The 26,530-nt window shown below is 43.6% G+C and overlaps 2 protein-coding genes across 2 annotated transcripts; one reads left to right on the top strand and one right to left on the bottom strand.

The window, feature by feature from the left end:
• Nucleotides 1-540: 540 nt before the first annotated feature.
• Nucleotides 541-3,220, top strand: LOC142201308 (transcription factor Sox-17-alpha-like). The gene is made up of 2 exons (XM_075272144.1): nucleotides 541-898; nucleotides 2,068-3,220. The coding sequence occupies exons 1-2, from the start codon at nucleotides 613-615 to the stop codon at nucleotides 2,928-2,930; spliced, it is 1,149 nt and encodes a 382-aa protein (XP_075128245.1). The 5' UTR covers nucleotides 541-612; the 3' UTR covers nucleotides 2,931-3,220.
• A 16,950-nt stretch (nucleotides 3,221-20,170) lies between these two features.
• On the bottom strand, nucleotides 20,171-24,744 carry LOC142201082 (transcription factor Sox-17-alpha-A-like). Its single transcript, XM_075271914.1, has 5 exons — nucleotides 24,594-24,744; nucleotides 23,526-23,824; nucleotides 23,145-23,393; nucleotides 22,499-22,597; nucleotides 20,171-20,269 (listed from the first exon to the last, which is right to left on the bottom strand). Exons 1-5 carry the CDS (start codon nucleotides 24,742-24,744, stop codon nucleotides 20,171-20,173), a joined length of 897 nt encoding a protein of 298 aa, XP_075128015.1.
• Between the last annotated feature and the right edge of the window lie 1,786 nt (nucleotides 24,745-26,530).

The following is a 26,530-nucleotide window of genomic DNA, read 5'->3' as shown; positions in this document are numbered from 1 at the left end:
ATATATATTCTTTCAAATTCTTTCTATCTCAATATATGTATCTATACCCTATATCTAATTCCAATCTGTAAAGTATCCAATCCTTCTCTATTTGATCTTTCACCACCTTAACCTTTACAATGAGATGAAAGCCTCAGTATAATATTAGATGGTGATAAACTACCCCCCACATTGCTGAATGTATCTAAACAGCTTCATTATTTACTTAGAGGAGGGGACAGGGCTTGAGAATTAATAGTGAATACAATACACTGAGATGAAGGCTGCACCTGGGGGATGTGTGTGCAGGAATAGCAGAGATGTAGCTTGCAGGATTACAGCAGGTTCAGTGATGATCTTCTACCTCCACAGGTGCCGGGGAGGGGCCCAGTGGGTGTCAGCAGATAACAAGTTGGAGACAGTTGGAGACGAGTCCTGGCCCCGCCTCTAACACCTTTCTACAGTATAACCCTGCCCCCTGCGGGCGCTGATTGGCCGGAGCTGTGGTTATAGCCTCCTTGCTTATGCCCTCAGGACAGACACAAGTTACTACAAGTCTGAGAGTGACCAACAGAGATCTCTGGATCCCTGGAAGTGACCTCGGACCTAGAGTGCTACTTCTCTACCCCAGACATGAGCAGCCCTGATGGTGGATACGCCAGTGACGATCAGCTCCAGGGAAAGTGCTCAGTGCCAGCCATGATGCCCAGCTTAGGACAGTGCCAGTGGGGACCGGACACCATGACTACTTCCATCGCAGAGACCAAGGGCAAGTGCGACACTTCCAACCCTAGGAGTAAAGCTGAAGCCCGCATCCGCCGACCCATGAATGCTTTCATGGTGTGGGCCAAGGATGAACGTAAAAGACTGGCACAGCAGAACCCGGATCTTCACAATGCTGAACTCAGCAAGATGCTAGGTAAGGGGGCAACAACTGGGGGTAAGGGGCTCACACCGGGGTACATTACCTACTAGTCCCATTATTTCTATATACCATTCCCATATTTACCTGTTTGTATCTGTTGTACCTATTTTCTCTCTCTTGTTATATTGCACATTTTTGTTATATTTTATTATACTGCGCCCTCAATGCTGTGAACCCCGGGCAGTCTGCCGATAAATAATGTAGCACACAATAGTCACAATCATCCCTATAAAATCCATATACAAGTATACAGTTATAATATCATACTACTATTATTACATACATGGAGTTGTATAATTAGAGTTACGATCATTTCACTATAAAGTACATGAAGTTATACAATTCTAGTTACAATCCTACCCTTGTAATACATACATGCGGTTATACATTTCTTGCAAGTTTTCATTGTGTAGTCGCTTTCATTGTGTATTTTTTTGGCTAGCTCTAATGCTTATATTCCTGTGTACTCAGTTATAGTTAATTAGTATTTTATTGATTATTGTATTTAGACTACTGTATTAAGCTGTATTGCAGTTTACTTTATTGTAGTTACCATATTGTAGCTGTATGTAAAAGATGCCGTTTTTTATTCATTTATTTTTATTTAAGCAGCGATCACATGTTACATTATTTAAGCGGTTTTTTTTTTTCTGCTGCCGATTTTGCTGTATCTTTTGAGCTAAAGCCAGGAGTGTATTTGGTAGAAGAATTCTATGTTCTTCCTTTATATTTCCTATTCCTTGTAAAGCTACTCTTGGCTTTGGCTCAAAAATCACAGTAAAACCGACTACAATGATTTTCTGCCTTGTGTGGCCTCAGTCTTAGAAACGTTTGTGTTTTTTTTTTTTTTTTTATATGCATCTGCACAACGCTTCATATTTTCCTATGTAACATTTGGATGCATTGTTTTTTTTTTTTGTTTTTTTCTGCACAACGCTTCATATTTTCCTATGTAACATTTGGATGCATTTTTTTTTTTTTTACTGTAAAAAACAAACAAAAACCCTGCATCCAAATGTTACATAGGAAAATATGAAATGTTGCACATATAGTTATTAAAAGCCAAAAAGAGCACATTTTTGCCCCAAAAAGACAAGATAACCACAACTTGTATTATTTGAGATTGTCCAGATCTTAATGTTGTTTCTCTTGTCATTGTACAGGGAAGTCCTGGAAATCTCTCACCTTGCCTGAGAAGAGACCATTTGTGGAAGAAGCTGAAAGGCTGAGAGTACAGCATATGCAAGATCACCCCAACTACAAGTACAGGCCCAGGAGGAGGAAGCAGGTGAAGAGGATGAAGAGGGCAGACAGTGGCTTCATGCACATGTCCGAGCAGGCTGACCCCACCATGCTGAGCAGTGATGGAAGGATGTGCGTGGACAACTACAGCCTTGGGTATCCAGAACAGACCTATCACCCCAGCCAGCTACCCCAAAGCAGTCTTCACTACAGAGAGTCTCAGGTCATAGGTGCCCACTATGACAACTACAGCTTACCTACACCTGAAACTTCACCTCTGGATCTAGCTGAGTCTGATCATGCCTTCTTTACATCTGCTGTCCAAGAAGATTGCTCCATGATGCCTTATGGTTACAACACTTCATACAATACCCACCAGCAAAATCCTGCCACTGCCATGCTTGGTAGGCACGTTCCACAGACTGAACAAATTGGGCAAGGAAGCCCTGTACAGAGTATGATGGGATGCCAGACCCCTCCACAGATTTACTACAACCAGATGTACATGGCCAATGCTGGAAGACATCACCAAGTGGCCCAAGTCAGCCAACCCTCTCCTCCGCCTGATTCCCAGCAGGGCCATAGAGTAGAGCAAGTGCATCCGAATGAAATATTGGGTGAGGTGGACAGAACTGAATTCGAGCAATACCTTAGTTATGTGGCCAAGTCAAATGTAGGAATGCCTTATCATGGACAGGAGCAGGCTTCGGAGAATGGCCCGATATCCTCAGTGCTGTCAGATGCCAGCACTGCTGTCTACTACTGTAGTTACAACAATGTATGAGAGTCTGTTCCCTGCTATTCCACATCTCCTATAATGTCATCTGCAAGGATTTCCAGCTCTTGGGAAACAAGTGTATTACCAAGTCGTTACAGACTTACAACATATCCAGGAAGAAGCTGAAATAATGTATGTACTTAATTTATGTAAATTATTACATAGGAACTGATATCTGCTCTTGGTCTATGCGACTTGCAAGATCAAGTCACTCTTGATATCTAGTTTTCATTGAATGCAATGCAACTTGTTATGTGTACATGTACACAGCCTCTGTGATTTTGAATTTTTTTAAAAAGCCAAAACTTTTTTTTATAATGATTTTATTTTGCACTTTTTTCAAATAAACGGTGAATATGAACATGAGTTTGGGGTTGTCCTTCATTGCCTATACATCAGTATATAATAAAATGCATTCTTTATGGTGATAAATGTGAAATATTATGTTCTGTAGGCTTAGTATAAGGGATCTGTGACTTCTGTAGCAAAAAGTAGTAGTGGTGTTAGTAAATAAAGTGTATCATTACCCAATAAACACACATATGGTAGGGGATGGTATAATTTTTAGATTATAATTACTAATATGATTTATTACTATATTATTCCTATTATGTTATATATGTGTGTGTTACTAATTTATAGTATATTTTACTATCCACATTGCTACTGCTACCATTACCATTACTATTACTGAAGCAGAATATGTAATTTTAACCACTTTAGTGCCAGGACTAATTCACACACAGCAGATTTATTTCACACAATTTTACATTTGAAAGTCAGTTCAGCTCATCTAAATGGTGTTGTTTGGGTAACAAGCAGATGATTCTGAAAGCCCAGAAATTTTTGTATCAAGTAATAGCAAAGGGGTGTTTACTTAGTAAAAATTTGCTGATAAAGCCATCTAAGGCACCATGTTGTGGACATGCAATTTTTTTTGTTGCAGATTTTGCAACATTATTTTGAGCCAAAGCCGAGAGTTGCTACAAAAGGAGTTGGAAATATATAGGAAATTCTTATACTTCTACTTTCTACTCAATCCACTCCTAGGTTTGGCTCAAAACACAGTAACAAAATCTGTAACAAAAAAGCTGCTTCTCTGCAATGTGGGGCCTCAGCCTAAATGGATAGGTCTTGCTGTATTTCTTTGGATTTTTCTGTATATATATATATATTTAGTATAGTATTAGTATATATATTATAGTATATACTATATATACCCGGTTTGTTAGAGAACTCCTATATATATATAAAACAGGAGTTCTCTAACAAACCGGCTGCATATATATGTTTTGTATCTTTTCTGGCTAACAAAATAAGTGATGACTGCCAGCTCGGGGCTGAGATAAGTCACTTAACAAATTTACAAATATAAGATGCTACACAAATATTTTCTACAGTTTGTAAGGAAGCCTCTTCATAAATCAGTCCTATCCTGCACCATGGGGGGCTTTATTAAGGCTGGCATATGAAACGTCAGTCTTAAATCTGCTCCAATGTATGGTTTTCTCATGTGTTCATGTGTGAATCTGGGCTTAGGATATATTCACATGATGCAGATTTATTACAAAAATTTCTGCAACAAAAAAATCTGTTTACTATATATGTGTTTCAGCAGGAAGGGCAGAAGGGTTACAAATCTTGTTCATATCTATGGAATGATCACAGAAAGTTCTGTATCAAATCTGCAGAATGTGAATATACACTTTATCTGTTTATACAAAATTTATAATGAAACAATTGATACAAGTTAAAAAAAGAGTAACATGTTAATAAGTCCTTATTCACGGCAATGGCATATGCACTGTCTATGGAGCTGGAAGCAGACATATCTGTACATCGTGTAGTAGCCATGTTATTGCTGCTCACTTCCCATCCACTTAAGTGGGAACTATGTGACAGGAACAGCAAGCAAAGTGTAAGGAGCGAGGGCCGGGTCTAAGAGTCTGCCTCTACAATATAAGACGACACCTGCAACATAGGTAGCACATGACAAGTAGGGAGTGGGTCCCATTTACAAATTTTACACTTAGGCCCAAGAGTTTTAAGTCTCCTAAGAATTGTCTAAGAATTGCCCCCCCCCCCCGCCAGGAACAACATTTGCAAGGAGTTTATATGTTCTCCCCTTGTTTGCATGGTTTCCTCCCATTCTTCAAAGACATACTGATAGGAAAAAAAGGACATTGTGATCCCTATATGGGGCTTACAATCTACATAAAAAAAAGAATTGTCTGCCCCTTAAACATACAATGTGCAGATACTGTGGTTGAGGCAGCAGATCAGTGGGGGTTCCAGGTGTCAGTCCCCTAACAATATCACACTAGAGACTTGTCCTAAGGATAGAGCATCAGTATCTGGTCTTGGGCAATCCCATTAATTCTTTGAACTTTCACAGATTTGAACTAAACTAGAAACCGAAACCTGAAAGCCAATATGATGTGTATGTGATAATTAGTGATCTGTCTAATCGACCTACAATTTGTGGTCTGTACCACACTGGAGTCTGAAATGTTGTTTCTAAAAGGTGGAACCAGTTCTGTAGACGTCCTGAAATCACCAAGGAAGCCTGCTGGTAAACACAGAACACAGCCACATCATATCCCTAGGAAGCGGAACCTGCGGGCCTGGTTTACCTTCAGATATAGACACTGCCTAGTAACATGATTGTAAATCTTCTGACCAGTTAGACAGGTCCATAGCGGAGGTGTATACAACATAGGTGACACCAGTCTCTCTTCTGTATTATCTGCTTACACCATATTGCATACGTTCAGGTTACATTTGCAGTTTTTGCATCTTTCATGATGCTAGAAAAATGGTAATATGACTAAAGCTCATAGACTCTGTCCAATGAAATGGATCATTTGTCAGATCTAATTTACTTCTATGAGACTAAAGGCTTCCATACAAATAAAAGTAACTCAAGCTATCAATTTCAGTAAGACTAGCGGCATTATGTGTATGGGGCCAGACCTACTTATTTCATCAGATGTGGCCTACTATGTTATGCATGTCCCCCTTATCATATTACTAAAACATGCACACCTGGCTGATCTGAGTGTGCATATGTATGACGGAGTCAGGAGGAATGGAAATTGGTCAAGACTTCAGCTAATGGCTATTGAAGATGTATGGGCATCTTAAATGGAATAATCTATAATTGGAAAAAGTCCGTTTTAACTAATCAGATCCTTGCATAGGCTTTAGAAATGCTATTCCACATCTACCTTTTGTATGTAAATAGCCTCAGTAGTGTTTGAATAAGTCTGTTTTTATTCATATGCAGCCAGTTCTCCTCTCCCTGCTGTGTATGAGAACAGGAAGGAGAAGTCAGTAGCAGCCTGTGCTGTATATACAGCAGACAGTGCACCAAGAGAAAATGCACTGAGAAGCTAATTAGCATATGTATAAAAAAAAGGACTTATTCAAAATCTATTGAGGCAATTTACACGCAAAAGGTAGGTATGGAATAGACTTTCTAAAGCCTATGCAAAGGTGGGATTAGTTAAAAATGACTTTTTCCAATGATAGAGACCCTTTTAAGTCTTAGCCTATGTTCACACAATGGAGGTGCAAAACAGGCGTCTTACACATGAAAGGTGGCCTTTTTCCCGAAGACATTATAGTGTGTAAAGTACAAAAATAGTGCATGACCCATATATTTATGGGCCGTTACGAGTTGCAAAATATTGGTCATGTGAATAGCCCCAGTGTATTAATGCGGCTGCGTAACAGCTGTTAAAAAAAAGTGTACGTCACATGTCTTATTTTCACTGTCATGTGAATACATGGTAAATGTATAAAGTTCTATTATGGCATATAACACCTGTTACAGAGCTGTAATGCAGCTTCCATAGACTTCTTTGTCCCTGTACTGTATCTCAGTATGGCTCCGGAGACATGCAGCTTGTTTTTTTCATACTATGTATGAATAGGAAAAAAATGTGATATGATCCATTGAATAATACCTAAGGAATCCAGATGCTACCAATCATCTGCAGATAGAAGGCTGGGGACATGCAAAGGCAGAGGAAACACTTGCAGTAAAAAAAAAAAAAAAAAAAAAAATCCCATCAATGTGTATGAGACTTTATGAAACCTTATTCACATTGCTGGAAAAAAAACACTCTTTTTCCCATAGATTAAAATGGAGAACAAGGAAGACTCAGCAAAAACAGAAGAAAAAGTTTTTAGATGAATAACAAAAGAAATAAGAAAAAAATGCAGCAGAAATAAGAACAAAAAATGTAACAATTTTACAAACAGCATTAAGTGTCATTTTATCTTGAGTTACAGAGTGAGGGAGCATTCACACTGAGTAAACGCTAGCTTATTTTGTAGAGTAAAATTACACTTGTAAATTTTGCTATCCCATTGACTTCAATGACATTTTACAGGCGTATTTTTTACAGGCGTATTTTTACACTTGTAAAAAAATATCATTGAAGTCAATGGGATAGCAAAATTTACAAGTGTAATTTTACTCTAAAAAATAAGCTAGCGTTTACTCAGTGTGAATGCACCCTGAGGCCGCATGTTACAAAATACACCTTTTTTGGTCCAGCAATAGTAATGATTTTGATTAATCTCATCCTTACATTGCAGGAAAAATGCTGCGGAATTGCAAATTCTGAAAAGAGAAAGCCTGTTGTTTTTACCTGCAAAAATGCTGTTTTTTCCATGGACTTGATGGGAAAGCAAATCTGAAAAACGCAGCAGAAAAGAAATGAAAAATGTAAAAATTTCTGCTGCAATTTTTCTGCAGCATTATTTTTATCTGAATTTCACTATGTGTTGCCTTATCCTGCATTTCCAGAATGTTTTTTTTTTTTTTTTTTTTTTTTTTGTGCAGAGGCATTTCCTTAGCAATTCAGTCCTATAATTGTATGCCCCTACTCCTAGGCCCCTTGCAGACAACCATGGTGTGGGTCAATATGCTATCCGTGTATTTCATGGACAGCACACTGAACCATTATTTTCTATTGGCCCGTACACATGACTGTGATTTTCACGGTCCCGTGTGCAGGATGACAGTCCGGTCCACAACAGGTAGGATTTGAAGAAAAAGAGCATTTGTGCAACTTTCTTATGGGCTTTGTTTTTACAGTGTTCACTGTGCAGCCAAAATGACATGTCACCTGTATTCTATGTTTCAGTATGATTTGGGGGATACCAAATTTATATTTTATGTTTTATTTACATTTTAACCCCTTAATAAAAATCCATAACTGGGCCAAATTTATTTTTCTAAAAGTCGCCATCTTCTGACACCCGTAGCTTTTTTAAACTTCCGTGTACAGGGATGCATAGGACGTCTTTTGTGTCTTTTTTTGCGGGGCCGGGTGTACTTTTTAGTTGTACTATTTTGGGGAATTGCTTTTGCTTTGATCACTTTTTGTTCAAATTTTTATCAGAGGCAAAACAGTAAAAAAAAAATGGCGGTTTAGCACTTTTGACTTTTTTTTTTCCACTACAGCGTTTACCTTACAGGAAAAATATTTTTATAGATTTGTAGAGTGGATGTTTTTGGACACAGGGATACCTAATGTGTAGGTGTTTCACAGTATTTAAGTACTTTTACATGTGTTATAGGGAAAGAGGGGGGGGGGGTGATTTAAATTTTTATTATTATATATTTTTTTTATAATTTTTTTACTTTTGAATTTTTTTTTTTAATGCATTTATTAAACCCCCTAGGGGTCTTGAACCCCAGGGGGTTTGACTCAGGTGTCCGAGGGGTTAATGCCCCTGAACAGAGCAGGCACCAACCAGGGGCATTAGCACTGGTTGTCTACTGCATACCTCCCAACCGTCTCGATTTCAGCGGGACAGTCACGATTTGGGTGACATGTCCCGCGGTCCCGGTTGGAGGGAGGTATGTCCCGATTTCAACTCAGATCTGCGTCCAGAGGACGCAGATCTGAGTTGAACACATATGCGGCTGAAGCAAGGAGCTGACCTGTGTCAGCTCCTCGCTTCGCCGCTGCCCGCCTCTCTCCCTGACACATGCGGCTGAAGCTGCTCGCGTGCTCGCTTCGCCGCTGCGTCTCTCTCTCGCTGACACATGCGGCTGAAGCGAGGAGCTGACCTGTGTCAGCTCCTCGCTTCGCCGCTGCCGCCGGCTCCTGGCTTGTACATTGCGTCTACAAGGCAGGAGCCGGCGGCAGCAGCGAAGTGAGGAGCTGACACAGGTCAGCTCCTCGCTTCAGCCGCATGTGTCAGCGAGAGAGACGCAGCGGCGAAGCGAGCATGCGAGCAGCTTCAGCCGCATGTGTCAGGGAGAGAGGCGGGCAGCGGCGAAGCGAGGAGCTGACCTGTGTCAGCTCCTTCCTTCAGCCAGATGTGTCAGCGAGAGAGGCGTGCAGAGAGCGGCGAGGGAGCGGAGGAGAAGGTAAGTTTAATGTGGAGGTGGAACGTGAATCTGGGGGCAGATGAAGGAGAGGACGGCATGACACTGGGGGCAGAGATGTGGGGACATGAATCTGGGGGCAGAGATGGAGAGGACATGAATCTGGGGGCAGAAATGGAGGGACATGAATCTGGGGGCAGAGATGGAGGGACAGGAATCTGGGGGCAGAGATGTGGGGACATGAATCTGGGGGCAGAGATGGGGGGACATGAATCTGGGGGCAGAGATGGAGGGACATGAATCTGGGGGCAGAGATGGAGTGGACATGAAACTGGGGGCAGAGATGTGGGGACATGAATCTGGGGGCAGAGATGGAGGGACATGAATCTGGGGGCAGAGATGGAGTGGACATGAAACTGGGGGCAGAGATGTGGGGACATGAATCTAGGGGCAGAGATGGGGGGACATGAATCTGGGGGCAGAGGTGGGGGACATGAATCTGGGGGCAGAGATGGAGAGGACATGAAACTGGGGGCAGAGATGTGGGGACATGAATCTGGGGGCAGAGATGGGGGACATGAATCTGGGGGCAGAGATGGAAGAGGGACATGTAATTGGGGGCAGATGAAGGGTGTATATGAAACTGGGGGAGAGATAGAGGGGGGACATATAATTTACGGTTGACTGTACGAGGATTATACTGTGTGCGGGCACATTTTGTCCCTCTTTCAGTTCTTCAAAAGTTGGGAGGTATGTCTACTGTTAAAAACGGCTGGTGACACATGCAGACATCTCTGTGTGCAGCCCGTGCTTTTAATTCCCAGCAGGCTGGTTGCAGTATGGTTGTCTGCAACCGCCCTTAATCATAGCCTGCATTTACACAACCGTGCTGCAAAACAGCAGCTTTTATATTTTTACAGTACAGTGCATGGAAGGATCCATGAAAGTGGAAAAAAAATAAAGCAGACAACCCACAGCCGATTTGTATGCAGCAAAAAAAAAAAACAGAAATCGTCTGCTTTGTTCTGTGGATTTCACTTGTGATTTCCTAGGCAGAAAACTAGAGCTTCAACCTTTAGGGCCTATTCACACAGAGTAAACGTGGCACGCAATGTGCCGCGTTTACGGGACGTTAGCGCCGCGATTTTGACGGTGCATGTTTGCGGTTGCGTTAACGCGCGTTTACGTGGCGCTAACGTGACCACAAACATGTACCGTCAAAATCGCGGCGCAAACGTCCCGTAAATGCGGCACATTGCGCGCCCGTTTACTCCGTGTGAATAGGCCCTTACATTGCAAAGGATGAAATCTGTGTCCAACCCTAGGCACTTGACATACTCCTTGTCCAAAACCCAGGGGCGGATCCAGGGACGGGCGAGCCGGGCAACCGCCAGGGGCCCCGCGCTTAGCGGGGCCCCGCGGCCCGGCCCTAACAAAATGGTCCCGGTCAGCCTCGGAGTCGGCATAATCGGGCAAGTGCCGGGGCCCACAGAGCCTCTGGGGGCCCCCGGCACTTGCCTGTCACGATTTCAGCTCATCGGCGTCCGTCCGCCGATGAGCTGGAATACATACGCGATGCAGGAGCTATGAGATCAGCTCCTGCTTTAAAGCTCCGGCCTGGCTTGCGTGTGTAGGCGCGATGACGTCATCACATCACGCTTACACACGCAAGCCGGGCCGGAGCTAAGCAGGAGCTGAGGTCACAGCTCCTGCATCGCGTATGTGACTGCACTGGAGTGAGAGAGAGGAGCGTCGGGGGAACGATGGAAGGTGAGTGTAAGTGTTTGTTTGTATTAAATATTAAGGTGGAACATAATGAAGGGGGCCCATGAAACTGGGGGGCAAATGAAGGGGAGGGGGGGAACGGCATGACACTGGAGAACATGAAGGTGGTGGGGAGAGAACGGCATGAAACTGGGGACAGAGATGGAGGGGGCCCAAAGAAACTGGGGGGCAAATGAAGGGGAGGGGGGAACAGCATGACACTGGGGCAGATGGAGGGGGGAGAACGGCATGACACTGGGGCAGATGGAGGGGGGGAGAACAGCACGACACTGGGGCAGATGGAGGGGGAGAACAGCATGACACTGGGGCAGATGAAGGGGGGAGAACAGCATGACACTGGGGCAGATGTAGGGGGAGAGAACAGCATGACACTGGGGCAGATGAAGGGGGGAGAATGGCATGATACTGGGGCAGATGAAGGGGGGGGATGGCATGACACTGGGGCAGATGAAGGGGGGAGAATGGCATGACACAGGGGCAGATGAAGGGGGGGAGAATGGCATGACACTGGGGCAGATGAAGGGGGGGAGAATGGCATGACATTGGGGCAGATGAAGGGGGGAGAACGGCATGACACTGGGGCAGAGACGGGTGGGGACATGAAACTGTGGGCAGATAAAGGGGGAGAATGGCATGAAACTGGGGACAGAGATAGAGGGGGGGGACATGAAACTAGGGGTAGATGAAGGGTGTATATGAAAATGGGGAGAGATGGAGGGGGAACATATAATTTACGGGTGACTGTAGGAGGATTATACTGTGTGGAATCACATGAAAAATGAATGAGAATGGGTGGAGTCAACATAAAAGTGGGCGGGGCCTAATTTGCTGCAGCACGCTGCGCGTAGGGCCCCGCCAAAGTCAATTGCCCAGGGCCCCGCAAACCCTGGATCCGCCACTGCCAAAACCTGTAGTCCTGCAATGTGTGGCTGGAGGTTATTTCCCATCTACTACACTTGTTCTGTACTTCACAGCGGGTTGATTTGCAGCATGTAGCCTTAGGGTTGGTTCACACTAGCGCTTGTATTCCGTCCGCAAGGAGTCCGCATGGAGACCCCCCGGACGGAATACCAACGCTAATGCAAGCGCTGTGCAGTTAAGCACACGGAGCCCATTATAGTCTATGGGCTCCATGTGCTTTGCAAGCACATCGCTTGCAATTGCGATTGAATTCCGTCCGGGGGGGTCTCCATGCGGACTCCTTGCGGACGGAATACAAGCACTAGTGTGAACCAACCCTTAGCCTTGCAAAGCTTCTCTACCCTGAGGCATTGCTAATAACTCGATACAACATACGGAGCAGCATATGGCGAGGGGTCTAACAAGCCTATTTGCTGCTTGAGGCGAACAATAGAAAAGGCACCACCTCCAAATAAAAAAAGATACTCAACCCAGCTGCCTTTGGTTGTGAGATGGGCCCCCCCTAGTTGGCAGATCAAGAAAAACCCCTTATTTGATTCCACATAGTATAACACCCCCTTTTTTGGCCCAACACAAAATACAAGACCCTCCCCCCCACACACACACATGGTATATAACCCCCTTTTTCTAACCCTCCCACAACAGTATTTTAACACACCACACAGTATATGACCCCTTTCTTATGGCCCACCACAGTATACGGCCCCCTTTTTGCCCCCATACAGCATATGACTCATTTTATGGCCCACCAGTATATGACCCTTTCTTATGACCCACCACAGTATATGACCTCCTTTTTTACCCCCTCCCATATAGTACTGACAGTTTTACACACGGCATATCTGTTATTTCTATGAGCCCTACCCAGCCCTTACTCTTTGTAATGTAGGTGTGCCACAGCAAAAAACTTCACATTCAACAGCGTGTGTACCCTTCATTTGTCACGTCAACAGTTTCCCATTGGGGTCAATGATAGCTATATGATTTATCTTTATTTGAAAAGATTTAAAGTAACGTCTTTTCCTGTGACATATTTTCTTTTCATTCAGGAAGTATTTCCCATCATTTGCTAGAAACTGGAAACAGGAAGGACCAGGATGAGGAATTCTGGTAAAACATAGAAAATGGGAAAACAAAAACACCAGCTTGGATGGGAGGAATGATGATGTCATGTACCACTCCCTAATCTATACATTATTTGATAGATCACTATAGGAAGGTTATTTCTGAGTCAGGAGATCTTGGAGATATAAAGTATATTAGTGGACATTTATACCAAATACAGATGATTCTGGAGATATAATTATATTAGGAGAAAGTAATATTGATACAAGTGATTCTGGAGATATAAAGTATATTAGGAAACAGTAATATCACTAATAGAATAATCTGCCACTTCACTATCACTATATTACCACCATAATATTACCACACTACTACAAGAGTAATATACTACTACACCACTACTATAGTATTAGCATATACCTACCGTACTAAAGGACTCTACCACTACAACACCACTATACCACTACTAGAATATTACCATACTACTGCTAAATTACTCTACCACTAAACTATATACACTATGTGATCAAAAGTATCCAGACACCTGGCTGAAAATGACTTACAAGTTCGTTCATCGGTAATGGAGGGGGCTTGCACCCCGTGTTGTTTTGTGTGGCACTATCACAGCACAGGCCTACATTGATGTTTTAAACACCTTCTTGCTTCCCACTGTTGAAGAGAAATTCGGGGATGGCGATTGCATCTTTGAACACGATCGAGCTCCTGTTCATACTGCACGGCCTGTGGCGGAGTGGTTACACGACAATAACATCTCTGTAATGGACTGGCCTGCACAGAGTCCTGACTGGAATCCTATAGAACACCTTTGGGATGTTTTGGAATGCCAACTTCGTGCCAGGCCTCACCGACGTACATCGATACCTCTCCTCAATGCAGCACTCCGTGAAGAATGGGCTGCCATTCCCCAAGAAACCTTCCAGCACCTGATTGAACGTATGCCTGCGAGAGTGGAAGCCGTCATCAAGGCTAAGGGGGCGTTCACATTACTGTCGGTGTCCAACAGCTAATGTCCCCTGCTAATGTCTGTTCAAAATCTTGTGCGGACATTAGCAACGGACACTAGCTGTGTCCCTGACATTTTGCATTGATTTAAATGGACATCGGGTGCATTCTTTTACAGTCCGTGTCTGTCCTTAAGTGTCCGTTCCCAAAGATGTCCGACTCTTCAAGCGGACAGCAAAAGCCTACATGTCGGTACCGACGGTAGTGTGAACGCTCCTTAAGGGTGAGCCAACACCGTATTGAATTCCAGCATTACCGATGGAGGGCGCCACAAACTTGTAAGTCATTTTCAGCCAGGTGTCTGGATTCTTTTGATCACATAGTAGCCACAAACGGGCATTTTATACACTATACTCATACACTACACAGTCCAGCATCCCGAAGTGCAACTCCTAAAGTGTAGAGACCAGAATTAGGCCAGAATTGGACCACAAGGGAACTGAAGGTAACAAAAAACACTAAACCAAAACTAAACCACTCCCACCCCAAACCACCACCGTCAGTAACAAAATCTTTATCTCTCCATCTATTCTATTCCACCATTTGACCTTGTCTGCGCAGCTACTCACAAACCTGCAGCTTTCTGCCTCAGAAACACACAACCTCCCCACACACTCTCCTATTTACAATTGCTGCCCTTTTCCCTGCTACTCCTTACTTCTGGGGACATATCTCCTAATCCTGGGCCACCTCAGCACATCTCTACTGTCAGATCTTTCCACACAACTGGCATCAGCGCATGGTACCCCCTGCATTTTATACCTACCTTCCTAGTTCCTTCCCCTCAAGGCATCTCCCTCCACCCTCTCCGACGCACTGTGGAACACTCGTTCTGTGCTCAATAATCTTGACTATGTCTATGTCTTCATTTCTCGTGGATTTTCTTTTCTCGGTATCACAGAAACATTGCTGACACCCCTCCTGCTGCCTTCTCCTATGGAGGCATGCAATTCTCGCACACTCCCTGCCCCCAACAACAAACCTTCAAACATGCTACCATCACACCTATACTTAAGAAATGCTAGTCCATGCCCTCATAATCTCACACTTAGACTACTGTAACATGCTTCTCCATGGCCTCCCAAGGAATACTGTCACCCCCCCCCCTCCAATCCACTTTAAATTGTGCTGCTCGTTTAATACACCTCTCCCCCCCATTTTCATCAGCCGCTCCCCTCTGCCAATCCCTTCACTGGCTACCTGTTGCCCAGCGAATAGAGTTCAAAATACTAATGCAGGCATACAAAGTCATCCACAACCTGTCCCCTCCATGTATCTCTGACCTAATCTCCTGCTACCTGCAGACACGTAACCTCAGATCCTCCCAAGATGTACTACTCCATTCTTCTCTTGTCTGTTCTTCACACAACAGTCTTCAAGATTTCTCCCATGCATCCCCCATACCCTGGAACTCATTACCAAGGCACATAGACTAACCCCCCACAATCACAGGCTTCAAGAAGGCCCTGAAGACTCACCTATTCAGGAAGGCCTACAACCTCCAATAACACTACTGTCACCACACCACCATCTGTACAGCCTCTCCCCTCATCTTCTGTCTCTATCACTCTTCCCTCATATATTGTAAGCCCTTGCGGGCAGGGCCCTCTACCCCACTGTGCCAGTTGGTCACTGTTAGTATTGTAATTGTCTTGTGTATTTTGTGTACCGAATGCAAACCCTTAAATGTACAGCACCATGGAATTAATGGTACTCTATAAATAAATAATAATAATAATTATTATTATAATAATTATATTATACACCATACCCAGGGCCGGTTTTAGACAAAAAGGGGCCCTGGGCAAAATTAAAAGCGGGGCCCCAAATCCTGACATACCAACAACACCGTCGCATTTAGTTGTTTCAGACGTCATGGCTGTACTTCTAGTGGCATCGATAAAGTCTTAAAAGATTAAGGGAAAAAAAAAATTGTAATATATAAAAAAATATAGTTGTGAAACTACCACGTGTGTACCGCTGTGTGTACCGCTATACTGGGGAGAATTATTACCACTATACAGACACTTACCAGACAAAACACATCATATAAAAACCACTAATACCTCTATACTAGGCCCAGGTATCACACTACCTCGACACGGTCATGCAGTGGCATAACAAGTGTCTTGTGGGCCTGGGTGCAAACTTCTGTCCGGGGGCCACCCTCCCCACTTTTCCCCCAGTGGTGGCCCCCACACAGTATTATATGCTCAACAGTGCTCCCCACACAGTATTATATGCATACCTCCCAAGTGTCCCGATTTCCGCGGGATAGTCCCACTATGAGACTGCTGTCCCACGGTCCCGGACAGCTTACTACATGTCCCGCTATTCCCCTGATGCGTGCCTTCATAAATAAACTTTATCACCATATTTAGATCACCATCCGGCTGTTATCCCCGGATCTACTGATGACATCAGACATCACATGACAGGGGGAGGGTGCGTGTCTATGCTTTTAACACAATCCTTCACATGAAGAAGAGTCATATCAGTGGAGGAAAATGGAGAAACGTCAAGTGCCTGGTGTACTGTGTGAGGGGGCAGAGATGTGGGGTGCAGGGTGTACTGTGTGAGGGGGCAGAGATGTGGTGTGCAGGGTGTACTGTGTGAAGGGGCAGACATGTGGGGTGCAAGCTGTACTGTGTGAAGGGGCAGAGATGTGGGGTGCAGGGTGTACTGTGTGAAGGGGCAGATATGTGGGGTGCAAGCTGTACTGTCTGAGGGGGCAGAGATGTGGGGTGTAGAGTGTACTAAATATGATATGAAACTGGGGGCAGATGAAGGGGGGCACATGAATCTGGGGGCAGACATACGGGGGGCATGAAACTGGTGGAAGATGGAGGGGGGACTATTAAACTGGTGGCAAATGGAGGGGGTGGGGACATTAACTATGGGAGATTAAGAGGGACATTAAACTGGAGACAGCTGGAGAAGAACATTAAAAAATAAGGGTCAGTGGATGGATACATTAAGTTGGGGGCAATTGGAAAGGGACATTAAACTGTGGACAACATGTCTACTTGTCCCCAGTTTAATATCACCCTCCAGCTACCCCAGTTTAATCTCCTTCTCTAGTTGCCCCCAGTTTAATGTTCACTCCAGCTGCCAATAATTTGTTCTCCTCCAACTACCCCATTGTTTAATGTCCCCCCACTTTGGATTTTCCCCCAGTTTAAACTGGGGCATGAGGAGAAGGACTTCTTACAGTGGGGAAATTGGAGGGGAACATTATAATATGGGAGCATATAATATTAGGGTGACTGTAGGAAAATTATATTGTGTGGGGGCACGTGGAAAAATGGATGAGAATGGGCGGAGTCAACACAGAAGTGGGCGGAGCTAAATGCACCGCACATTTTGTCCCTCTTTCTGTTCCTTGAAAGTAGGGAGGTATGTATATGTCCAGCAGTGCCCCCCCCCCAGTATTATATGTCCAAAAGTGCCCCCCCCCCCTACAGTATGATATGCTCAGCAGTGCCCCTCACACCATATTATATGTCCAGCAGTGGTGCCCACACAGTATTATATGCCCAGCAGTGCCCACAACACAGTATTATATGCCAGTAGTGCCCACCACACAGTATTATATGCCCAGCAGTGCCCAACACACAGTATTATATGCCCAGCAGTGCCCCCTCACACAGTATTAAATGCCCAGCAGTGCCCCCTCACACAGTATCATATGCACAGCAGTGCCCACCACACAGTATTATATGCCCAGCAGTGTCCCCTCACACAGTATCATATGCCCAGCAGAGCCCACCACACACTATTATATGTCCAGCAGTGCCCCCTCACACAGTATTATATGCTCAGCAGTGTGTCCCCCCTCCCACACACAGTTATTATATGCGCAGCATTGTCCTCCCCCCAACAGTATTATATGCTCCCAATAGCCCCCCTCTTCTCCGGGGCTATTATTATACTTTGGGGTCTCCTCAGAACCCAGAGTATAATAATTGGAGGCCCAGGGAAGGTGACATCATTACACCGCTGCACCCTATGTGATTGCTGGGGCCTATTTACAGGCCTCAGTCACATGACGGAAGACGCTAGAGAGGACGCTGAACCCAGGAGAGGGGAAATAACTATTTATTATTTTAAGTCACCTCACCTAGGTTAATAGCTATTGAAAAGGTGCTCGGCGACATGCATGTTTACCCAGCCACATTTATAATGGTCCCCCCACGGGCTGTATTATTAATAGTTCCCTCTTATATATAATAGTTTCCCAAGCCTTCTTTACCCCTTCCCGACATCCGCCATACTAGTACGATGGATGCTGGGTGTTTAACTATGGCGGCCATCCGGGTGTCTACTGTTTTACCACCGATCAGGGGCATTAACCCCTCTGGCGCCTCGGTCAAAGCTGACCTAGGTGCCATCTTCCCGGAGCAAGCGATCGCTGGGAAAATTTGTCTTCTGAGCAATTTTTAAGTGCCGTGCATTGGGCTGGATTTTTAGGGAATGGTAGGAAGGTTGGTAGTGAGACTTGTCATTCCCATCTGCTCCAGTCCACACCTTGTGGACACTCAGGCGTTAAACCAGCTGTCTCGGGTTTGGCCTCTTTAGCGAGGTATAAGATGTCTGCTAGGAGAACATACTTGATCAGAGTTTGGCTGGAAATCTACCAAAGAGGTTGTTACTACCTGAGAGGTTCCTGACTATATCAACTGGTTACTATTAGAGGTGAGGCGACCATATACTATGTGCTAGGATATTTCTTGGCCTATCTGGATTGATTGGTCTTTACTCTGCATTTTTCCTCTGACATAAGCATTTGCATATATATATATATACTGAGGTATTTCTTGTCTGGCTGCTATTCCTGTCTGCACCTTATTGTTTATATAGCACCATTAATTCCATCGTAATTTACATTTGGGGGTTACATACAGCTTATGCACCTTATTTGCACACTGATATTATCCTATTTCTAGAGTCCTAGTTTTTTGTAGTGCTTGTTTCTTGATACTTATTACTTTTCAATAAAATGTGTATTTTGTTCCATATACTCTGAGTGCTACTGCTTCCTTTTCCTGGGTTTTCTATATGTCTATCTGTTGTCAGGGCACAATTTATTTGGAGCCTATTTATGACTTTGGATGACACTGCTTGTCATGTATGGACCATGTGATCCGTTTTCCTAGTTTACCATGTATTTTCTGTTTATCCCGTTTGTTGTTGGAGCAGATTACGTTTATCAGAGACTGGTGTCACTGGCCTGCAGAGACCTGTGGAGTTTAGAGATGAAAAGCGGGCTGTGCAAAGAGCTTTGCAGAAGATGACCCCAGATGATGTGGAGGCCTACCTCACCGTGTTTGAGAAGGTGGCTGAATGAGAGAGAAGGCCAACTGCTGACTGGGTAGATGTCATCGCATCTTATCTGACAAGTGAACCCCAGAAGGCCTATTATGACCTTTACCATTAGGATGTCAGAGATTATCAAAAACTGAAAGCAGGAATTCTTGCTCAGCTGGGGGTGACCACCACTGTCCATGCCCAGCGAGCGCATACTTGGAGTTACCAGTTGGACAAGCCTGCCGGGTCCCAGATGTACAACCTTATTCACCTGGTAAAGAAATGACTGGAACCAGACTCCTGTGCCCCGCAGAGATCGTGGATAAGGTGGTCCTAGACCAATTTGTTAGAGCTCTTCCTCTTGTGTTGCAGCTCTGGGTTGGACATGGAGATCCCAAAGATGCCAACCACCTTGTTAGCCTGGTGGAAAGGTTCCTTGTGACTGAAGCAGAACTGTGATCTCCCTACAGCTTGATGACCCCCAGAAAGGTGGTGGGTACCTCCTGGTAAGACTTGTTTCTTGAGGGCGGGAGAAGAGCACAGAGCAAGGAAAAAGGGGCTTTGGAGGTGTCTCATGGGCAAAAAAATTTAAATGTCTCACAAGCAGTTCACTAGCCCCAAAAGAGACTATCTGCTGGAGAAACCAAGGCTAGTACATTGCTGGATATGCTATGAGCAGAGAAATATTGCTGCTCAATTCCCTGTCACCTCTGAGCCAAAGGAGTGAGGCTAGTGGGTGTCAATCTTGGTTTGCAGAACCTGTTTGTGTTGCGCCACCGTGACTAGAGACTGAGCCTCATGTCTGCACTATTATGGTGAATGGCCATCCTGCCCAGGCTTTGCTGGATTCTGGAAGCTTGGTGACTCTGGTGCAAGCCAGCTTGATAGCTAGAGACTTTATTCCAGACAAACATATGAGTGTACTTTGCATCCATGGGGATACCAAGAACTACCCCATGGCCAATATCAAAATACACTGTATTAGGATCTGTTTGATATGAAGTAGGTGTTGTGAAAAACCTTATGCATAATGTTTTTTTTTTTGTTTTTTTTTGGGACGTGATTTGCCTTTGTTCTGGGATTTGTGGGGGAAAAGGTAAAATCACTAAGCCAAATGCGGAAACTCCATCTACACTCAAAGTGCATGAGTGACACTTTTCCATTAGAAGTCCTAGCTGGAGAGGAGGATGATGCCTCTTCCCCCAGCTCCTGAGCCTAGTATACCTGAGTTAGAGGTCTCATGGGATAACTTTGGTACTGCACAGTTGAGATCCCACTCTTACTAATTCTTGTGATAATGTGACAGTTATTAACAATGTGCCTCAGGACCCTGATGCTGACCACCAATTCCCACATTTTGCCATGAATAATGACTTGTATTGTGTTGCAAAAAGTAATGGGGAAACTGTGGTGCAGCTTCTCATACCTAAGCCATACCGCCATGTTGTCCTGGATATGGCCCATAATCATGTTCTGGGGGGGGGGGACACCTGGGGACTGAGCACACAGGAGAGGGTTCACCAAAGCTTTTGACAGGCGTGTATAGAGAAGTGAAGCACTACTGTGTCCTTTCCTACATGTCAAGTACATGCCCCAGCCTCACATTTCCGTAGTCGCTTAGTTCCACTGCCCATCATTAAAGTGCCTTTTGAGAAGATGACTATTGGACTGACCAAATCCATAGCAAAGTCAGCTAGAGGTCACCAATATATCCTGGTTGTCTTAGATTATGCTACCCACTCTTCTGAGGCAGTTCTGTTACATAATGACATCAAAGAGTATTGCCGTGAGTTATTTTGTTTCCATCAGAGGACAGGTAGTCTTTCTCTGCCAGTCCTGGCATTTAGGTCGCCGCAGATCAGCACTCTGCCTTGGGACTGGAACTGGGCAGATTCCCTTTGTAGGACCTCATAGATGTCTGGGTTGTGGTAGGGGGACTCTGATGGGGGGGAGGGGCGATGTATACTGCACAGAGATGGATGTCATGTTGGCTGTTGAGTATGGAGTTGCTTATCTACTAATCTTTCCTTATACTACCATTACTGTATATATTTGTATGGACAACATACATGAATAGTATAGACAAAATTGCACACTATATACATAGTATTCGCTATATATATTCTTTAGGTCTTTCTATCATGTAATTTTCTATATTTACCATGTTTATACCTATATAGATACAAGCACACACTGTACAAGGTTCAAGATCATACACCCAAATCATACAGGTATATATGTGACTGTGTGATGCAGATCTTTCTATCATTTACAGTACTCTTCTATATTCTTTATAGCATCACCATGTATATGGAGGAGCCCCTAGATAAAACAGATACAAGCACATAAAAAATAAACATGTACGTGTATATATAATTTATTTATTCCAGACTCATTGATGCAGACAACTCTGGTGATTTCAGGTCCTTGGTGCATTGAGATATTAGCAGCAGACAGTGATGGCATGTTACTTATGTCTGTAATATAATGATAGCTCAGATACCTGTCTGACATCCAGTCACCTATAATCCCTTTAACAGAGATGTGAGGGTAAATGTCTGCCTGGCTGAATGACCTACTTCTCCCATCTTATTGTATGGAGATGTAATAGCACTGTACTATCTGTAACAATCCCTTCTGAATGTGATCCCCTTGTCTACAGTGAATGTGATTAGTCCTCTATGTGCTGTCTCAGAGGAAAACCCAAACGGCATAGACAAAGATTAGCGCATGCAAGACTTTCCCTATGTGAGTCTTCTGCAATTTTTTTTTTTCCTGCAGGAACCACTATGACTCCATTATAGTCTAGGGATCAGGGGGGTTTCAGAAGGTAACTTTTTTTTTTTTTTTTTTTTTTTTTTTTAATGCAGATTAGGATTCTGTTTGGAAACTCTAATGCAGATGTGAGCCTAGCCTATGACCCAAAACAATTAGTCTGCAAGTGCCTAATGTGCTCTCACACAGATCTGGACCATTCCTGTCATTGTCAGTTCTCTTGCTATTGTAGCAGCGTTCCAAGTGTGGTGGTTGTGGCTCCCTCGTGACCAGAAGTAGTCACAATGCCCGGACAGCGATGCCAGTGGGACTACCAGATCTGTGTGTGAAAACCCAGCACTATCTGTACTTGGTTCTCCACAACAATAAGGATTATTTCACTAGTGCCATCTTCTACAGATGGCTTCTTTAAGGTCAATGTTTTTTTTGGTTTTTTTGTGGGTGTCTGCTAGATCGTTAGAAATCAGATATTAATTTATATAGCTAGGCAGATATAACAAAGAAATATATTTGATTGGTGGATATTACATGGTGATATGTAATTAGATACATAGAAATTTATTACAAAGATAGAGATGACATACATTACACACATAGATAAACATACAGAAACAAATGACAAAGATATTACATAGATGAAGTTGTATGTTGGAGGGTCCATGATCAACTATATATTAGCAAATGGTTACTGCAATAAGGATGGATTAGTGACGAGGTATTTAAAAAAAAAAAAAAAAACCTTCAGCATTGCAACAATATAAAAATACAAAGTGCAAATTAATTTACAATATAATAAATATATCTTATATACATTTGTTTCTAAAAATAGAGCATTGCTTTCAATAGCCCATTAGCCTTGACAATAGATTAGGAAAGTGCTTCAGTCATTGCAATAATCATGGTAACAGACGACTGAGGATTCCGGAAATAAAGGTGGAAGCCAATTTGAAGTATCTGCTCCATCTGTGTAAGAGCTCAGCGCTGTCATATGTTACATCCGGGGGGAGATATTCATCGAATTCAGTCTTTTCGATATCCCCCACAAGGTGACTCCGGTGGATGGGGTCATCTCCACTGGTGGCTTCAGGCTCACGTAGAGGTGATAAGTGCTGTGGTTGGGCCACCTGGTAATCTCTACTGGAAGGTTCATATGGTTGGGAATAGGAAAAACGTGCAGAGACCTGAGCAGGACCTGGCTGAGCAACTTGTCTTGTAAATGAGGAATGTGGATTGTTCTGCTGAAACTGAATGGAATATGAAGGGTTATAGGTATAGGACATCTATGGTTTGCTCGAGTTGGTGCTGATGAGTAGTGTTAGAGCCATCTGAGGCATTGGCAATATTGGCGGGTTATTGGAATTGCAAAATAGTCCTACAGCTTGATGTCCCTTGTATTGGTAGCTGTGAGGGATCTGGCTATTATGGTGCTCAGTCTGATTTCCAATCACCATGAGCCGTGTGTCTGCTGGTATGGGTCCTTTATTAGCTGGTGCAGAGGCAAGTAGACTGGTATCTGGGGAGCCATTTTCATCAGCCCTCTTTGTCCTCTTCACCTTATTCCTCCTCGGTTTGTACTTATATCCCGGATGATCCTGTATGTGCTGCACTCTTAACCGTTCAACTTCATTCATATATGGCTGTTTTTGCACGACAGACATGGATTTCCAGGATTGTCCTGTAGAAGACAAGATAAAGGGATCATAAATGTGAAATTGTAGGAGCAGCAGATGAATGTGCTACATAGAGCAGTCACATCATATTTACAGGGTATAATATTATTCAATTACATAAAATATTCCTACCAGCAGCACTTTCTAGAAATGACTATACATAGACAATGGCAATAAGAGATAAATTTAGGGGATTATTTTACCTTGGACACTACAATGAAGAAGCTTTGCTGCAGTTGTTGTAGCAACTACCACCATATACCATTATATATACTGTATACTTGCTATACTACTATATCACCTATATCACTACCACCATGTATCACTATACTTGCTGTATTTCCATTACTATAATATTGGTTCACTAATACTAGCAGGATACTGACAGTGCCATTAAACCTGTACTGTTATATACTATATCACATCTCTACTGTTATGCAGTACATGATATACCCCTGCTGTTATACACTATATAATATTATACTTCTGCTGCCATGCTGTACATATTACACCTATGTTATAGATTATATAAAATTACACCACTGTTATAGATTTTATATTACACCTGTTATACACTATACAATTACACCTGTGCTGTTATACAGTATATATTACACTTCTGATATTCACTATATAGTATACCTCCACTGTTATACACACTACTATATTACACCTTTGCTATTACACACTATATTATATCTCTGCTATAATATAATACTGTTGCTACTATATCAGTTATATCTCCCTGCTCCCACCCTGTTATTGGCCCCTTACCTAGAATCTTGCTGAGCTTGGCGTTGTGCAGATCCAGGTACTTTTGGGCCAGCCTCTTGCGCTCATCTTTGGCCCAAACCATGAAGGTGTTCATAGGATGTTGGATCTGGGCTTCGGCTTTACTACTGGAGTTTTGGCTCTTGTTCTCCATGGCAGAGGTGATGGGGGTCAGGTTATAAGTTGGGGGTGATGTCTGACACTGAGCTGGTTGTTACTGCTATGTTCACTATCAGGGCTCTTTATGTATGGTGTGTGTGTGTGTGGGGGGTCTGAGGTCACATGGGGGTTCGTTGCCAGTCAGTGCTAGGGGGAAGGGATAATACTGTAGGTGTAAAGGTTTGGCGGCTTAATTAACAGGCCAAGGAACACTGGACAGTCCATACAGCAGTAACTTCATCCCTGTGTGTGAACAGGCAGCAAATGTGAGATGCGATAATGCATAATGATTAGAGATGAGTGAATGCCATTCGATCGAATATCAGGCCATTCGAGGCAAACGCAGTAAAAATTCTTATCCCCCCCCTCCCTTTTTTTTTTTTTATTTTTTTTTTATTTTGCAGGCCCTTAGGCTGGAGCCCTAAAAAAATTGAGTTGCAACCCCCTGTGGGAGAGATAATGGATATTATATATATATATATATATATATATATATATATATATATATATATATATATATATATATATATTTAATTCAGAAGTGGGGGCTGGGGTTGTAGGGGGGATGAGGAGGAAGAGTAAATTGGGTGCTGGCAGCTTCTCTCCAGTACCTGGACTACAGAGTGAATACCCAGCTGGTTATCCACATCCTCACCCATGTCCCCTGCTGCTGCTGGCAGCCCCTCCCCAGTACCTGGACTGGACACCAGCTGGGTATGCACGTCCGCATCCCTGCCCCGTCCCCTGCTGCTACTGACGAGAGGCAATGCTGGCAGCCCCTCTCCAGTAGCTGGACTGTGGACTGGATACCCAGCGGAATATCCACGTCCTCGCCCACATCCCCTGCTGCTACACTTCATCACATATTAAGCTGTGAAAAGAGCTGTTATTTCCTGCCTATCCAAAGCTATGAAAGCACTTTATCGCCCTCAGAACAAGCTCTCCCTATTAGAGATGAGCGAGTACTGTTTGGATCAGCCGATCCGAACAGCACGCATTGAAATGAATGGACGTAGCCGGCACGCAGGGGGTTAAGTGGCTGGCCGGTGTCAAAGCGGAAGTACCAGGTGCTTCCATTCATTTCGGTGCGTGCTGTTCGGATCGGCTGATCCGAACAGTACTTGCTCATCTCTACTCCCTATCACTCCAAAACTGAAATGACACGAATATGGCAATGGCAGTTCTTATGAATGGGAGGTCATGTTTTCAGCAGCCAATGGGTTTTTGGATTTTTTTTTTTTTTTTTTTTTTTTTTTTTTTTCCACTGCCTCCATTGTCGTAGTTCCTGTCCCACCTGCCCTGTGCAGTTATGGTGCAAAAAAGTGCCAGGGAAGGTGGGAGGGGATTAATTTTTTTTACTGTGTATGCAGCCTTGTAATCGATTGTGAACAAATACATCGAACGCCATGATATTCAATCGAATACCTATTCGATTGAACGGCGTTCGCTCATCTCTAATAGAGATGTAAATAAACTGACCGATACCAAGCAATGTGTACACTTACCCGTAACTGATCCAGAGCATCAAGCTGACTCCTCACTGACATAAGTGTGAAGAGAGTAAAATAATAAAGGAGGGTTTGTTTCTTCTCACCTTCTGCAGACCTGAGACTCCCTATGTAATTATTGCAATTAACATCTCTAATCCTTGTAAAGTCTGTATACAATATTCCAATGGGGGGAGCAGTAATAAGCCTGGTCCATCCATGACTGACAATATTTCACTCAATTTTAGTGTATCTTAATGTTACAACTTCTTTCTACATTAATATGAGACAAAT

This window comes from Leptodactylus fuscus, chromosome 4, assembly GCF_031893055.1.
Source record: "Leptodactylus fuscus isolate aLepFus1 chromosome 4, aLepFus1.hap2, whole genome shotgun sequence".
Lineage (NCBI taxonomy): Eukaryota > Metazoa > Chordata > Amphibia > Anura > Leptodactylidae > Leptodactylus > Leptodactylus fuscus.
Note: the sequence above shows the minus strand (reverse complement) of the source record. Positions and strands in the feature narration are given on the sequence as shown.